Source organism: Pongo pygmaeus, chromosome 1, assembly GCF_028885625.2.
Source record: "Pongo pygmaeus isolate AG05252 chromosome 1, NHGRI_mPonPyg2-v2.0_pri, whole genome shotgun sequence".
Lineage (NCBI taxonomy): Eukaryota > Metazoa > Chordata > Mammalia > Primates > Hominidae > Pongo > Pongo pygmaeus.
In genome coordinates this window covers 88,301,247-88,319,520 of record NC_072373.2, presented here as the reverse complement: position 1 = coordinate 88,319,520, position 18,274 = coordinate 88,301,247, and the positions used below count along the sequence as shown (strand labels likewise).

The 18,274-nt window shown below is 35.7% G+C and overlaps 1 protein-coding gene across 2 annotated transcripts in view; it reads left to right on the top strand.

Annotated features, from left to right (window-relative positions):
* Window positions 1-18,274, top strand: part of ATF6 (activating transcription factor 6) — a 212,740-nt gene that overhangs the window by 92,898 nt on the left and 101,568 nt on the right. The window contains exons 11-14 of one of the 2 annotated variants that reach the window (XM_054479470.2): window positions 854-967; window positions 2,354-2,453; window positions 9,344-9,411; window positions 12,492-12,606. In XM_054479470.2, the coding sequence (XP_054335445.1) occupies window positions 854-967; window positions 2,354-2,453; window positions 9,344-9,411; window positions 12,492-12,606 (397 nt within the window). The remainder of the gene's footprint in view (window positions 1-853; window positions 968-2,353; window positions 2,454-9,343; window positions 9,412-12,491; window positions 12,607-18,274) is intronic. The other variant, XM_054479478.2, reaches the window with a different exon arrangement.

Sequence of the window (18,274 nt, the reverse complement as noted above, 5' to 3'; positions counted from 1 at the left end):
ATATTACCATATCTAGTTTTCTAAATCCAGATCATCCTGTATAAAGAAATTCAGGAGAGATGCAAGTTTTGTTAGTGGGAGAGATTAAGATTGCAGACTGAAGAGCATAAAGAGCAGTAATATCCCCATCTCAAATTCTAACTTTCAACTCCAGTTTTGCTCCCTACGTCACACCTTGGGTATGAATTCACATGATCTACATCAGTGTGATGGCTAGGAAAGTATATATTTTTGAAGCAAATGGAGTAACTAGTTAATGTCAGTCACTCTGTTGTTTTATTAGTGATTCACATTCTTCCATGATCCCATAGTTTATATTCGGCTTTTCAACTCACTTTTCTCCTGCCAAGCATTTTATGTCTCACCCTATCCTTAACACACACACACACACACACACACACACACACCCCTACCTGTTTTAGAGATACTATCCAGTTTTATTATCATAGAATTGTGAATGACTCCAAAACTTTAGTCTGGTCACATAATACCAGTTGATTTTCCCCTCAATTACCCCGTTACTGTGTTACTACCTCTGTACCAGCAACATTGTGTATGTCTTAAGCTCATTGAAGACATGATGAACCATGTGTTATTGTATCCCTTATTCCAAATTAATTGCTCAATAAATGGTGACTAGACAAATGTGAATTACCATCCTGTCTCTGTAGAAAATCAGAAAATGACATTTCATGTAAAATAAGGTTTTGTATTTTATACTTTATCTTGCAGTATATTCTGTTTACTATATTTTTATTTCCATGAAAAGTTAACACTAATGATGATTTTCTTATAGCAAACTTCTTAGGAATTTAAGATACAAGGAAACAAATTTTGTGCATCCATGTTTCAGATATGATCATTCTGTTTCAAATGACAAAGCCCTGATGGTGCTAACTGAAGAACCATTGCTTTATATTCCTCCACCTCCTTGTCAGCCCCTAATTAACACAACAGAGTCTCTCAGGTGAGTGTTGTAGATTATTGCAGAAACATCTGAGTTGGTTCCCATGTTTAGTTTTGGAACCTAGACAAGTAATTGGTCAGGTTCACTAAGTGACTGAGAGAATCTCTGAATTATTTGTGGATAACTGTAGGCATATTAGTTGTCCAGTTTCTCCACCAACCTGATAGAGATGGTGATGGGTCTATTTTAAGTGATAGTTGCTTACTTAAATATGTCTTCTTCAAAAACTACAGAATGAAATTAATATTAAAATTTCAGGGTGTTAGGCTTACAGTTAGTAACATTCATAGCAGAAAGTACCTTTTTCTTCCAATTAGGAAGATAATAATTTGTGGATACGTGATTCTGGAGATACTTTACCATTAGTACACACTTCTTTATCAAGTTTTCCCTTGAATTTTTTTTCCTGTGATTTTGGACCTTATCCTTAAAACCTCAAAAACTACCTCAGGTTTTTTGTGATATGTAGTAATCAACTACAGTTAAACATAGTTTAACATCTTCACAGCTGCTATAAAAAGTAAGCAAAATAAGGGAAGTTATGTATGAGCTATGCTTTTATTTCGTGTGTTGAAAAATTTGAATTTTTTTTTACCCCAGGCAATTGAGTTCATTCTTTTTCTTCTCCCAAAAGAGCATGATTTTCAAGAGGTTTTAATGCATCTATTTGTTGTTAGGGGTCCTATGACTTGTTAAGTTCTCTACAATGTGTCTCAGATGTTTGTGTTTATATGGCCCAAGAACAGAAATAGGAAATACTTTTTATTTTGTTTTGTTTTATTTTATTTTATTTTTAGACAGGGTCTCGCTCTGTTGCTCAGGCTGTTGTGCAGTGGCTGGATCATAGCTCACCGCTTCCCCAAACTCCCAGGCTCAAGTGATCCTCTTGCCTTCGCCTCCTGAGTAGCTGGGAATACAGGCACATGCCACCATGCCCAGTTAATTTTTTAAAAAAATTTTCTGTAGAGACAGGGTCTCACTGTGTTGCCCAGGCTGATCTCAAACTCCTGGGCTCAAGCAATCTTCCCACCCCAGCCTCCCAAAGTGCTAGGATTACAGGTGTGAGCCACTGTGCCTGGCAAGGAAATACCTTTTTTTGGTGGAAAAACCTTAGCATCCAGTGTTTATATTTGGGAGGTATTTAGCTGTAGTTTTCTTTGAATTTTGAATGCATGGTTGACAGGTTTACCATGTAAAAATGTATGTCTTATTAAAAACAACATTAAGTGTCAACTTTTTCAAATCAAAAAGCAATATTGAGTCATCAGGCACTTGGAATGCTCTTTGGAACCTACAAATGATTAGATTCATTTCCACCCACAGGGTGAAACATTCATTTCTATGTTTAATTAATTTCTGTTTAATTAATTAAACTATATTTTATAGGTTAAATCATGAACTTCGAGGATGGGTTCATAGACATGAAGTAGAAAGGACCAAGTCAAGAAGAATGACAAATAATCAACAGAAAACCCATATTCTTCAGGTATGTTTCTGCTTGTCTTTGAACAATAGTTGGTGTATTTGTTGGAAGGCTTCTCCCAGCTGGGTTGCTTTCTTCCCTAGAAGATTTGGTAAACTTGAGCTTTAGCCTCTGCCCACTGTCTCCTGCTGCTTCTGATGCAGCTATCATTGCCACTGAAGTCTTCCTCCCAGGTTTTATAGCACTAGTTTAGGTTTTATAGTATTAGTAGTTCCCTGATCAGGCATCGTGCTATTTCTTGCTCTCACCTTCAGATTTGCTTTCAAGCCAGGAGTTCCTATGCATGGATATCTATATCAAATGTCTTTGGCACAATGGTATAATAAATAATACTGCTTATCTCCTCTTTTCTTAGAGCTTTTCAAAAAGAGAATGTTGAGACATGGGGCAGTTTGGAAATAAGACATATCAAGGGAGGGCATTTCTGAACTTAGACATTTACTACTATGGTTTAATGACAGGTCTTACTTAGAATCTGTTAAGTGGGGGTTCCATCTCAATGTTGTTTGCCACAAAACACCATTAAGTCATTCCATCATTCATCAAATATTTGTTGTTAGAATTTAGACTAGCAACTGGCATCTGCAAGTTCCCAATAATGAGCCAAGGACTGTTCTTGATCCTGAAATAAAGTAATGGGTATGATAAAGTCCCTACCTTAATGGAGCTTACACTCTAGTGCAGAGCTAAACAATAAGCAAATAAATAAATACACCAAATACACTCAAAATTAGAGCTAAGTTCTCTAAAGAAACACAAAGCAGCATAGGAGGTTAGAATTTGAATTGAGAAATTCAGGGAAGGCTTCTTTGAAGAAGTTCCACTTTAAGACAACATTGTTAAGGTAATTAATGCTAGCTGTTATAACAGCCCCAAAATCTCAGTAGCTTAATGGAATAAAAATTTTTCACTTGCACAAAATCTGACTTCACTTTCTAGGATTGCTTTTCTCTAAGCAGGGAGTAAGGGATCCAGTTTCCTTCTATTGTGTAGCCCCAACAACTTGAAATTCTTTGCTTCTTGCTTGGGATGTTAGGGAAGAAAGAGTTTGGTGGATTGTGCAAAATGTTTTAAGAATCAGGCCTGGCTTTTAGCCAATGTTTAGTTGGCTAAAACTCTGTCACTTTGCCCAAACTACTGTTAGAAAGACTGGGATCATGTATCTTCCTGTGTGCTCGAGAAGAAGACAAGGGTTTGGTGAGAACATTGCTTTTGCCATAGGCAGAAAAGTCACTGAAATAACAATGTAAAGATTTAGGGGAGGCTGGGCACAGTGGCTCACGCCTGTAATCCTAGCACTTTGGGAGGCTGGGGTGGGTGGATCACGAGGTCAGGAGATCGAGACCATCCTGGCTAACACAGTGAAACCCCATCTCTACTAAAAAATACAAAAAGTTAGCCAGGCGTGGTGGCGGGTGCCTGTAGTCCCAGCTACTCGGGAGGCTGAGGCAGGAGAATGGCATGAACTTGGGAGGCGGAGCTTGGAGTGAGCCGAGATCACGCAGTCCAGCCTGGTTGACAAAGCGAGACTCCATCTAAAAAAGAAAAAAAAAAAGATTTAGGGGAAAATCTGGAGAAAGAGCTTCTAGACAGAGGGAACAGCAAATGTAAAGACCCTCAGGAAGGAACATGAAGAAGCTGAGTATGACTGGAATGCAGGGGCTGAGGGTAGAGTGGTAGATGAGATTGGAGAGGCAGCAGATGTAAGCTCATAGCAAACTTCATAGGCTTTGGTGAGAACTTTGGATTTCATCATGGGTTTGAGGGGATGCCATTGAAAGGTTTGAGTAGGGGAGTGACTTGATATGATTTATATTTTAAAAAATTAGTAGTTGCTACATAAAGTGGACCGTGGTGGGGGAGTATGACTGGAAGTAGGGAGACAAGTTAAGAAGCCATTTTAGTGGGCTAGGTGAGAGAAATTGTTGTGGTCCATACTAGTGTGGTACTCGTGAAGGTGGCAGAAAGTACCTGGATGCCAAATATATTTTGAAAGTAAAGCTGATAGAAATTGTTGATATAATGATAAATCCTATGCTTAGGTACTGGATGATTGGTGATAACATTTACTGAGACCAGTAATGGGGAAGGAGCAGTTAGAGGTGGAAGTCAAGAATTTTAAGTATGTTAAGTTTGATATGGCTGTTAGGCATTCAAGTGGAGAAGTCAAGTGGACAATCAAAGTGGGTCTGGAGTTTAGGAGAGAGGTTGAAACTGGAAGTTTAATTTGTGGTGCTACTAGCTAGAGAGAAATAAAGAGGAAAGAAAACAGAGTGAGGTACCCAGTTCTGGGCCATCTCCAACATTACAGGCTGAAAGAGAAAGAGGAACCAGTACTTGAAAAGGAAGAAGAGTAGCTGGCCAGTAAAATAGGAGAAATTGTAGGGATAGTGGTGTCCCAAAATTCAAGCAAAGAAAGTTTTTAAAGAAGGGAATTTAACAGTTAATTACAGGGGCTAAGAGAGCTAAGAGATGCTGATTCAGATAAAGAGTGAGAAATTACTTTTGGAATTGACCATCAGAACTTGTTAGTGACCTTCGTGAAAGTTCTTTCATTGGAGTGGTGATGGCAAAAGCCAACTGAAGTGGATTCAGGGAAGTAATAATAGAGGAGGAAGTGAAGAAAATTATTTCAGGGTGATCCCTATACATGGGAATAGAGAAATGGAGTAGCAACAGGAGTCAAGAAAGAGTTTATTTTTGGATGGGAAATATTTCACCAGATTTACATGTTTACATGCTAATGGAAACATCTTAAACTATTTAATTATTTCCTGACTAATTGGAAGCAGTATGTGTTGTGTTCTAAAGTACATTAAAAGGATAACAAGAAACATGGGTTTTTAACCATTATGGAACTATTTTCATACATAAAATGAGGGCTAGTCTAGGTGAGCTCAAACTCTGACATTCTGAAATTCTGTAATTATCTACTGTGTGCTTCTCTTGGCCTCTCCAACTTTTTTCACCTACTATAGTAGGCAACTTTATTGGTTGTTAATACTAATAGAGGCTGCAGGCAGTCATTAACAATGTCACATGTACCCCAGAGTCCCAAAGCTGCTTATTGGCATTGGAATGTGGAGTCTAGTACTTCAAAAGTTCATGTCTGCCAAAGCCTACACATCAGCTGCTACCATGGTCAGAGGAAAAATGGACCCTGTCTCCCTTCTGCTTTCCACATCTGAAGCAAGTGCATCTTATTGGCAGAATCTAAATTATATCCAGAGCTCTGGTGGCAAAATAGTTTGAGTGATATAGGTTCTAGGCTTCCATCCTTTGCTACACAGAGGAAGAACACAGGAGTCAGGAATAGATCATTGCCAGTAGGTAATCCCACACAGCTAGTATAATTAACTTAATGAAAAATTAGATTAAAATTCTTGCCCTAAGTGCTTTTTTTTTGGCCTTATCATTAGATGGAATTTGTCATGTTTTTCTTTCCTAGTCATTAAATGAATAGAGCATTTACTGTGGAAGGGGTGCTTGGTATTCTTTAATCTTAAAGGAATTCGAATGCAAGAAAAAGAATTTTGTTTTAATTTTACTGTCTTTGTTCATTTGGAGATGTGTAGTTTAAAGTCTTATTTCATTCTGTGCTATTTTGGGTACATTTCTTTCTGTAGGGAGCTTAGATATGCTCAGAAATGTGAGAATCTTAGCTACTATAGAAGGGAATGATGGGGAAGAATCTATATTTGTCAGTAGTAAAGAAGTTCCTGATTAGAGGAAGAAGAATTATTCTGCTTTTATGCTGTTGTCAATGCCAAAGCATATCAAGATTTAAAAAAAATTCTGTTTCTTCGTGTAAAGAGCCTGTAACTGCTCTCCTTTTTCTTTTCTCATTTCAACCTTTTTTTCTTCCAGTTACCTCTTTCAGTTGCTAAGAGTATCCCAAACTCTTATAAAATATTCTGTAATTTTAGTGAACTGACATTTCTTTGAAATATCTGTTGTATTTAAGCATTATGTCTTATAAAATATTCTGTAATTTTAGTGAACTGACATTAAGTCTTATAAAATATTCTGTAATTTAAGTGAACTGATTTCTTTGAAATATCTGTTGTATCTAAGCATTATGTCTTTCATTTGACTTGTCCTATTTCATAGTTCTACCTGCTTCCTAGACTTTGAGTTTTTAGAAAAGGTAAAGGGGAAAATTAATGAAATATCTTTCAAAATGAAGGCAAAATAAGGACATTTTCACATAGAGAAAACCAAGGGAATTTGTCTCCAGAAGACCTCTGCTATAAGAAATGCTAAAGATATTTTTTAAAAGACTTGGGTAAATGATACCAGATAGAACCCCAGATTAGCAGGAAGGAAGAGCATCAGAATGGGCAAATATTTGGGTAAAAAGAACAGGACTTTTTTAAAAGAAACTATATTTATCTTGTGTGTGTGTATTTAAATGTCTTTAAAAGACTATTGTCTTTTTAAAGCAATAATAATAGCAATTTATTATGGGGTTTATAGCTTATATAGAAGTAAAATATAAGACAATAAGAACACAAAGCGGGGGAGGGATAAATGGAATTATACTCTTAATAAAGTTTTTATGTTGTTCAAATAATATTTCAAGATCGACTGCAGTAACTTACATCAAAGTATAATCTCTAGAGCAACTACTAAAAGCTAACATAAAGAAGTACAGCTAGAGCCAGGCACGGTGGCTTGTGCCTGTAATCTCAGCTACTAGGGAGGCTATGGCAGGAAGATTGCTTGAGTCCAGGAGTTTGAGAAGCTGCAGTGAGCTATGATCACATCATTTCTCTCCTGCCTGAGCAACAAAGCAAGACCCTGTGTCTTAAAAAGAAAAGAAAAAATATAGCTAAAAAGACAATGTAAGAAATAAAAATGGAATACTAAAAAATATGCAGTTCAATGAAAAGAAGACAGGAAAAGAGAAACACATAAAGAACAAATAGAATAAATTAAAAATGCATACCAAGATGGTAGACTTAAATCCAACCATATTAGTAGTTAAATTCAGTGGGCTAAACACATCAATTAAAGGGAAGAAATTTTCAAACTAGATTTTTTTAAAAAGGAAAGATCCAACTATATATTGTTTGTAAGAAATAACATTTTAAATATGAAGACACTGACAGATGGAAAATAAAGGTGAAAACGGATGTATGCCATGCAAACATGAAGCATTAAAAAGCTGACATGGCAGTAGACTTCCAAACAAAGGTTATTCTAAGAGACAACAAAAGAAATTTTTTATTGATAAAAGAAGCATACAAAGAAGGTAAAACAATTCTAAATGTATAGGCCCCTAATAACAATGCTTCAACGTACACAAAGCAAAAAGTGACAGAACTTGAGAAAAAGATCTACAGCATAACTGGAGATTTTAACATCCTCTCATTTCTGTGTAAATGCCTGTCACATTTTTGTCAATTATGATCTTTTGCTAAATCCACACAGCTGAAAATGCAAAAGCTCATGACTAGTTTTTCAGAGGTTCCTAAGTTAATTGGTATAAATCTTGGATAGGTAAATGGAATATCTATTTTCTGTTTGCCTGATATCTCTGTAACTTGGCTTTTCCTAAGGCCTACCCATTCCTTTCTGAGACTAGGGAAATAAGTCTGGCTTCTTTCAGACTTCTTTGCTCATTTCATATGGGCCAAAGTAGCACAAATCATTTAAAATTCACCAGCTAATCTGTTCATTTTCAACCTTATATTTATCAACTAGCTATAATTTAGTTTTGGTTTTATTTACTACTTACTGGATAACTGTGCCAGTAAGTATAGTATTTTATTATTTAACTGTGTTCTTCTTTTCATTTTATTGGTGATTTTTTTCATTTGTTGTTAAACAGAACATTTATTGAACACCTACAATATACAAGACCCACATTAGATTTTTATAAAATGAGATCCTTGACTTGTTACAGAGCCAGAAGTGGGAACCCCTATATTCATCTCTGCATATTGATTCCATCCACCAAACAAAATTGTTTCCTTTTCTTTTCTCCCTTAAACTTCTGTACATGCTTCTGTTTTAGCACTTATTGCATTGTATTGTTTTCCTATATCTGTCTTCCCAGTTAAACTGCGAGCTTCTTAAAGGCAGAAGTCAAATATTTAATTTTGTAGCTTGGGCGCATGTAGGTGCTTTGATTACTGAAAGATGGATATATGGACACAGTAATGAACAAATGATTAAAAAATTATTTAAACCGTTGTTTGACAGGGTAAGATTACTTTCTAATGTAATAGAACTTGGTAATATGCCCTTGAAATCTGATACCCTGACAAACCTCTTCTGAAAATCAGCTTACATAACTACCAAGGAGAATAAAAAGGCATAGTGCAAAGCAAATGCTGTGTGAAAGACAGGTTTCCAGTGTAGCATATGTGGGCCACTAATGGGTGTAGATTGAACTGTTCTCTTGCCAAGAGTCATCAGTAAGAACTCTTTAATGATGGCTTAGTTCATAGATGTATTTTGGCATGAAGATCTCTGTGTTTAACTCAGTAAACAATAGGATCTAGTTTCATTATGGACTTTTCATACTTCTTAGGAACTTGTCATTGGGAAGATAATTATTTTAGACAAGGATACATTGTTATATGTTCAGTGACACTTACATAGCTTGGTCATAAAATTTGTGGTGCTTGGACTAAGCTTTTGGGCTCTTTCTTTAAACTTAATGGAAAGTGCCTTAAATGCCTTAATCTCCATAAGACACTTCTCCCAGACTAGAATGGACCTAAAGAGTTCTAATATCTGTCAGTGTTTAATTATTTGAACTGAATATGTCAGAAATCTTAGCAATGGAAGTTTAACAAATTTAAGTATAGAATGAACCAGTATAGGAAGATTTCATATAATTTCATGATACAGTATTAAACTTTTTTTTTTTTTAAATATTTCAGGGTGCTCTGGAACAGGGCTCAAATTCTCAGCTGATGGCTGTTCAATACACAGAAACCACTAGTATCAGGTAAGACAGTGCAGAAGCTTTTGGCCAAGGAATTTAAAATAGCTGGTATTTTAAGAAAGTTGAAATTCACACTTCCCTTTCACCTTAAATTTGTTCTCATCTATGAGTTTTATATTAGTCATATACTCTGAGATATATATGTATATATATAAAACATATACTACTGAGCAGTTGGAATAAAGCCAGATAATTTCAAAAGTTCAACTCTCCCAAACCCCTTAAATACAAATTTAGTCAGAATGCTGTTCCATCATAATTTTGATGAAAATCTTGAATACCCATAGCTTTCTTGCCCTTGATTTGCATCTGTTTCATGTACCTAGGGAAGGGAATGTTATTTTTTGAGTGCTCTGTGCCAGGTGTCCTGCTGAGTGTTTTACATGCATTTTATCTTTAAATCCATATAATAACTAAAAGTATATTTTATATATAGAAAAGCTGGTCAAATCATTTATTTTTTTTTGTAATTTTCAGAGTCGTAAGACCTAGTGGTAGACTCAGAATTCAGATCCTAGCTGTTTTACTTACAATGCATTTTTCACTACACAATAATACTTAAGACTTTGAAAGATTTCAAAGAGAATGCTGTATCTACAGGTTTAAATGTCTTCAAAGGGAAATATAATATGGGAAGCAATATGGTGCCATGGTTAAGATGCTAGCTTTATTTGCCTTGTTGGGCAGAGTTCAAATCATAACTCTACCTCTTACTTTGTGGGCTCAAGCAGATTACATGCAATTGAAGTTTTCTCATCTACAAAATGCTGGCTGCACAGAGTTGATATAATGGTTAAATTAGATAATATATTTAGAGCACTTACCATGGTACATAAGTGCCCCCCAAAATGGTAAATGATAATGGTGTGATGTTATTGACAACAGTATCACTGAAGTGAAATTTGAGAATCTCAGCTTCTATCTGTAGCTCTACCACACATTTGCAGTTCACTTATACAAATTTAACATTTACTTAGAATGCACTGTGTGCCAGTGTTCTAGGCACTGAGAAAAAAATATATATAGATAGATAGTAAAAATGTAAGTCAAAAGCTATTTTATTCATTATACTAATAACTGAGAATTCCTATTAAATGACAATGAGCAGCATATCAGCAATCATGAATGTTTAAAATCCTGAGATTGTATTATCCTGTTGAAATTGATAATTCAAATATATTTAAATAATAACTAATAATTCTCTGCTAACCAGAATATATCATTCAGTTACATTTATTTTAAAAATATATCAATTTTTGGGTGCATGGTTATGATGGCATAGTATTTCTTCATTAGTTAAAATGTTTTAGTGAATTACAGCCAATTTTCATTATTTGTGGGTTCCATATTTGCTAATTCACCTACTAAAATCTGCTAAAATGTATTTGTAACCCCTAATATTAGCAGTGCTTTTGTCATCATTCACAAACATGCATAGATGCTCCCTGGTGAGGTTGAACAAGGCAGTGTTCTGCCTCTTAGTCTCAGCTATATAAACAAGGTCCTTTTCACAGTCCACATTTTTCATATTTTTGTGCTTTTTGTTGGTAATTTTGCTGTTTGAAATGGCCCTGAGGCATATTACTGAATTGCTGTCTAGTGCTGCTAAGCCCAAGCGGGCTGTGATGTGCTGTGTGGAGAAACTACGTGTGTTAGATAAGTTTCATTCAGGCATGATTTATAGTGCAGTTGGCTGTGAGTTCAAGTTAGTGAATGAATAATATATGTTAAAGAAGGTGTCTCTAAACAGAAACACATAAATAAGGTTATATATTTATCACTTAACAGAAATATTGTAACCAGAGGCTTGCAGGAACCTAACCCTGTATTTTCCCTAGGAGAATGGTTTAGGATTCACTAATTCATTGCTGGCAGTGAGTTTTTAGAACATAACTATCACAAAATAGCAAGAAGTGACTATATATTCAAAATATTGTAATCAGAAATGGCCTAGTGAACAAATGGAGTTATTTCAAAGGAAGTTCTTATGACTCATTTATTACTTCCATTTAGGTCAGTCTTTTTCTCCTCTTAAATTAATAATATTTGATTGATACATACAAGTTTTCTCTTTGAGGAAAAATGAAGCATTACAGGATCCCTTTAACTCTTCCAGATATTGGTCCTAAACACTAGAAAATCCTGAACACATTAAGAACTCTATTAGAATCATTTGACTGTATCTTTTGGGGCATGATGTGGTTTGAGGTATTATCATTTTAGTTTTTAATTTTAGTAAGGCACATACATGGTACTTTTAATATCAATGACTAGCAGTTGTTGAGTGACTCCTATGGGACAGGATCCATGCTTGGCACTTGACATATATAACATCTCCAATAACAGTCCTACAAGGTTTGTGTGGTTGTCCTCTTTTTATTGAGGAGGAAACAGTTTGTTCGTGGAGGGCAATTTCCCCAGGAGTGCCCACTTGAGAAGTGAAGCAGGAATTCTAAACCAAGTCTGTTTGTTTTCAAATCCTAAGCTTTTTCCACCTTTTTGCACAGCCTCGTAGGCAAGCATACCTTCATATATTCGACAGAGTGGTGAAAAATGACTTTTCCTCAGATTTAATTTGTATTACTAAAAAATTAAAAATCATTCAAACCTATGCAGAAATCTCTCTATTTTCTGATACTTTCATTATTTTTACATGCTTTGCAATGTACTTGACCATCTAGTACATTTTAGAGCCTTGATTCAGAAATCAGAATTTTAGCATAAGTGAGTGGGTTCTTATAAAATATCCTGATCCTTGGGCTTTACAAAATATTGTTATAAAAATTACTGCCAAAGTGCAACTAATATTTTGGTTGAGAGAGATTCTTAGAATTCAGACATAGCCTTACAATGGGAAGTATTTTGGGGAGGGGGAAGGGATAGCATTAGGAGATATACCTAATGCCAAATGGTGAGTTAATGGGTGCAGCACATCAGCATGGCACATGTATACATATGTAACTAACCTGCACATTGTGCACATGTACCCTAAAACTTAAAGTATAAAAAAAAAGAATGGGAAGTATTTTGGAAAAACAGGAAACTTTTTATTTTAATAATACCTTATATTTTTCTTACTTTAGCAGGAACTCAGGGAGTGAGCTACAAGTGTATTATGCTTCACCCAGAAGTTATCAAGACTTTTTTGAAGCCATCCGCAGAAGGGGAGACACATTTTATGTTGTGTCATTTCGAAGGGTAAGTTCATCTTGAAAGAATAGAGCAAATATTTTTGAGTGCTTGCCGTACACAAGACATTGGGCTGAATATTGTGGAAAATACAAAGATGTGAGAAATAGGAAGCAATATAAAATAAATTATGTGAGTGGAACAGTCTAAGTACTGTAATACATGCTTTACTTTGAGCTGTTGAGTATTATAAAGATGAACATGGAATTGGTGTCAGACTACGAGTTTATATTTAGGAAATATAAACTACTTGTTGATTTCTATTGTTGTAATCCTGATAGCCATGCTGTTTATAACAAAAAGAAAAGTAAAAACATAAAAATATTCTATTTAGGCTTTTCCTATTTAGGCTTTTAAACCAATTCCCATTTGGTTATTGAGAAATAGACTTCTGAAATGTAGGTTTGAGATGGATCATGGGCTGATTATTAATTGTGGAATGTTTGGATCTATGTTCCTAAGAATCTCTATTCCTCTTTTATCTCTTCTTAATTAAACATTTGGTTGGTGAAGAATGTGTTAGATAATCAGTTAGCTTATGTAAAAGTAAATGTTTATACTAGCACTTTTGAATGTTATGAATGTTAGACTAAATGGAAAAAATGCATAGCTATTTACATTTCATCTACTTTTTCTATAAAATGAAAATATTTTCTTTATGGAATTGCCATGTGAATATCTCTGTTAAGAGTGCTGTAGGTTAACCCAGGAGCACATGAATGAATTAGAGTTCCTCAGTGGTGGTTTCTATCCCAAGCTGTTTTTTCTTTCTTTCTCTCTTTTTTTAAACGAGAAGGGACCTCACTGTGTTACCCAGGCTGGACTCAAACCCCTGGGCTCAAGTGATACTGAGTAACTGGCTTTTTTTTTTTTAAGAATACACTGGGTGTGGTTAGAAGTAAGTACAGTTGACCCTTGAACAACACAAGTTTGAATGAAGCAGGTCCATTTATATGTGGATTTTTCTCAACCTTAGCAGGATGCCAAACCCACTTATATGCAGGACCAACTTTTCACACATGTAGATTCCACAGGGCTAACTGTGGGAATTGAGTATGTACAGATTTGGAGTTATACAGGCGGCTCTGTAACCAGTCCTCCACATATACAGAGGGACGAGTGTCTATACTAACAATAGAATGAGCAAATTCATTCTCTGATTATTACCACTCACTATCACTGAAATTCTCAGTTAACTAGTTAATTCTTTTCCTAAGGTATAAATATCTAGCAGCTCAGGTTTTTAGGACCAGAGAACTTTGATACTTGAAAACTAGGGAGATCAAACATCTTATATATTTTCCGTTATTAATCAAAAATGCTAAGAAATTTGGAACACTTTAGCCATAGCGTCTCATGATCACTGCCTTTTCACAAAATTCCCTGTGTTCACCTTACTCTATCAGACATAACTGGTATGTTTCTATACAGGACCAGCCTCAAAGTTTTTTTTTCAGCAGCAAGGGGGCAGCTGAGAACAATGTTTCCTGCAAGGCTCCAAGTGTACTGGTCTGTGAAAACAAAGTATTTCCTTTACTATTGACACAATTATGTTCAAAGTAGGAGAAAAAAAGTAAACTTTTAAGAATAAGATTTAGTACTATGAAGAAGAAACCTGCTGGGTGTTAAAATGATTGTGTTGAAGTGTATTTTATGGAAGTTACTGTAGAAGAATGTTTTTAACACTCAGTTTTTCTGAGGTTCAGGATAATTACTGTATTATTTGATCAAAACAGTATAACAGATCATTAGAAGTAACACTTGTCAAGCCATGGATTGAAGTCATGGTTAGTAATGTTTTTCTAAGGGAAGAGAACAAGTATTTTTTATAGAGAAAACAATCCTAGCTTTTTTTTTTTTTTCTTTTGAGATGGAGTCTCTCTCTGTTGCCCAGGCTGGAGTGCAGTGGTGCCATCTTGGCTTACTACAACCTCCACCTCCCAGGTTCAAGCGATTCTCTTGCCTCAGCCTCCTGAATAGCTGGGACTATAGCCGCATGCCACCATGCCTGGCTAATTTTTGTATTTTTAGTAGAGACGGGGTTTCACCATGTTGGCCGGGATGGTCTCGATCTCCTGACCTCGTGATCCACCCGCCTCAGCCTCCCAGAGTGTTGGGATTACAGGCATGAGCCACCACGCCCGACCAATCCTAACTTTAAAGGGACTGTATTTTTATAAAAGACAGTGAATGGCGGTTTAAAATATATATATGCATTGCATTTTTTTACATTTGTAAAAAGTGATTTCTCATTAGTTTGCTATAAAAGTGCTATTAGAAAATTATTGATTTCCACTCCCCCCCGAGTCCCTTGATGTTCATTCAGGAAGACTGTTAGGACTGTCTCTCACACAATTACTATTAGGAGTATGTCTAACATTCTGTTTGGATTTTTTGTTTTCAAATTGCTGATTTATCACATTTTGGTGTTTCATATCAAGGAAGAGTAAAGACAAACCTGAACTAAATTAGATAATAGTAGTTAGACAACATCCTTTTTTTGTTTTGTTTTGTTTCAATAGTAGGGAAAAGGAAGTTAATTTTATCTTGATGACTGTAAACTATGTTATGGGACAGGAATTTAGTTCTTAAATACCTGGATTGTTCTTTTTGCTCTTGCTGAAATGAAAATGAAATAATAAATTACCTCATGCTTGGTCTTCTCTTTCATCTTTCAATATAAAATATTCTAACAGTTTCATTAAAAAGGTGAGTGGCATCATTTCTTGTGCAGAAGGATGTAGACTTTTTCTCCCACTTAGGTTCTTAATTGTATTGGCAGAAATTATTATAATTGATACTACATTGGAAGTTCAGAAGGAGATTCCAGAGCCCCAGGTTTTGGCTTAGCATGAACCAGACATTTATAACAAAGCCAATAAGCAAGCTATATTATTTTATTTTATGAATGGACATGTATTTAACAAAATACTCTAATATCTAAAGATGTAGAAGTAGCCATTGACTGTTTAGTACTGTTATTTAAGCCATTCTCTCCCAAACTTACACTCCCTCACACCCTGCATTCCTGTACCTTTTAATCTCTTTACAGTTGAGCTGTTGAAATTATTTTCTCTAAAGCAGACACACTCTTGGATAACTACTGAGTTCCTGTTATAGCTCAGCAAGAAAAAATGCTTATGATCCCAGTAGTCCAGACAAACGTCCAAAGTGCTTCTGTTCTTTTGACTCTCCTTAAAGAGTTTTTACCGCCAACATAGTAACCTATTCTGCTTTCTTTGCTTAGTTCCGGTTATTTGTAGCTGATTTTCTTGTAAATACTTTGCCTTTTTCTCCTGTCTTTGATTTGTTTGTTTTCGTATGATTTGGAGAGGGAGGTTGGGGAATAACTTTTTCTCAAACTTCCAAGTCACTTTGAATGTAGAATAACTGATACATTAATAAGAAAAAATCCAATTAAGTTTAATGCTTTGTTTGTTTGTTTTAAGAGACAAGGTCTCTGTTGCCCAGGATGGAGTGCAGTGGTACAATTATAGTTCACTTCAGCCTCTAACTCCTGAGCTCAAACAGTTCTCCTGTGTCAGCCTCCAGAGTATCTGGGACTACAGGAGAGTGCCACCACACCCAGCTAATTTTTATTTATTTTTTGTAGAGATGCGGTCTCACTTTGTTGCCCAGGCTGGTCTTGAACTCCTGGACTCAGTAATGCTTATTTTAAAAATACTTTTGTGGTCAGGCGCGGTGGCTCACGCCTGTAATCCCAGCACTTTGGGAGGCCGAGGCGGGCAGATCACGAGGTCAGGAGATTGAGACCTTCCTGGCTAACACGGTGAAACCCCGTCTCTACTAAAAATACAAAAAAATTAGCCGGGCCTGGTGGCGGGCGCCTGTAGTCCCAGCTACTTGGGAGGCTGAGGCAGGAGAATGGCGTGAACCCAGGAGGCGGAGCTTGCAGTGAGCCGAGATCGCGCCACTGCACTCCAGCCTGGGTGACAGAGTGAGACTCCATCTCAAAAAAAAAAAAAGCTTTTGTATGATAGTCTATTTAGGGAGGGAGGGAGGAGATTGATTAAATAATATAACAAAATGAATTCAAGAGCTAAGACAGAAACAAATACTTGGGAAAGCTCAAATAAAGTTAAGAAGAAGATGATTTTAAAAGGGCAGAAAAGAAACATTGAGAAGAAAGTTTGGGAAATGATATTAATTTATTATTTCAATACACATTTAAATACCATCCTTACATGTAGCTGTCTCATCCACTAATATATAAGGAAAGAATTTCTTCCTGGGACAGTTTTTCATTAAAAACAGGTTCTCTTTGAATCAGATGGCTATGAATGTCAGTTTGCCATATTATCTCTACTTGTTTAATATTTTTTCTTTTGCAAATGAGATGGATGCCTACTTTGGGAACATTTTTTATTTCTATTACATTTTCTGTTTTCAGTACCTGTCTCAAATTGTAAGTAAACACGTAAAGTGTCTTTTCATCAGTTTCAAATACATACATAATATTACAGAAGAATCTGAGCTATAACCATATGACTGCCTGAGAGATGTCTCTTTCTCCTCTCTTTCCAAGTATTTTATATATTCTAGCAATAGTACCATATTTGGGTATGCACCCCTTACTGGTCCCTTATAAAAATTATTAACACTGTCATATATATGGCATGGATTATAAGGGTAACCTTAAGTAATAGGGACTTATTGTAAGATATGTAAGATTAAAGAAGCACAAGAAACTGGCTCAGAATCCAAATAATCCCTCTGTGCTTGTGCTTCATCGGGTGGAATGTATACTAGTCTTCATAGATAATTGGAATAGTGGTTTATTGTCATTTCTGATTTGACAGCAGCTCCAGTGATTCCACTTAAGTATTTTTTTACACATTACTGATTCATATTCCTCAAACACAAATATCTGATTGGGTAGTTCTGGTCACCATCTCTTATGCAGAGAATTACTATGGCAGCTTTGGCTTATGATCCACAGTTATTCATTTGTGACAAGAGAAAAACCTGGGGCCACTCTTCTGAGAAAATGACTTTGGCAGGCACTGGGAGCTTCATAAACTACTATACCACACAACCAGTTTTTTTTTTTTTTTATTATTCTTTTTTCCCTGTTCTTAGTAAGTGTGCATTAAATTCTTTCTTGTATTGGTTCCTAATTGTTTGATCTAAAAGGCCCATCTTCTCATCTTTATGATAAGCCTATGAAGGCAGGAAATATCATATGCTTTTGTGACCACCCCTGACACTCAGCGATGCCTACCACTGAGTGCTTACTGAACAGAATGGTTTTAGACGTGATCCATTGAGAGAAGTCACAGTGATGGAAGTTTGTTGTTTTTCATAAGCATTTAAAAGGTTTTTTTTTTTTTACATTGTTTTGCTTAAAGAAATTGGAATCTATTTTACTGATCTAAGAAGTAGTATAAGCTGTGCTGAATGCCAGTAGAAAGTTTAGTTAGAGATGATCTCTGTTTTCTCCATTTATGATTTGCACTAGCCAGATATCATCAGCTTATTCTTGTCTCTGAATCTAAGCTGTAGAGCTAAATAATTCACCTGAGTGTAGTGTTTAACAGCTTTCTATGTCAGTAAGTAGAACTTTGAGGTACTTGCATCTTCATTTAAAATTATTTGTTGGCAGCATTTTGGAGTAGATTGTTGTTAGACCTCACTGATTTCTTTTTTGGAGAAGGGA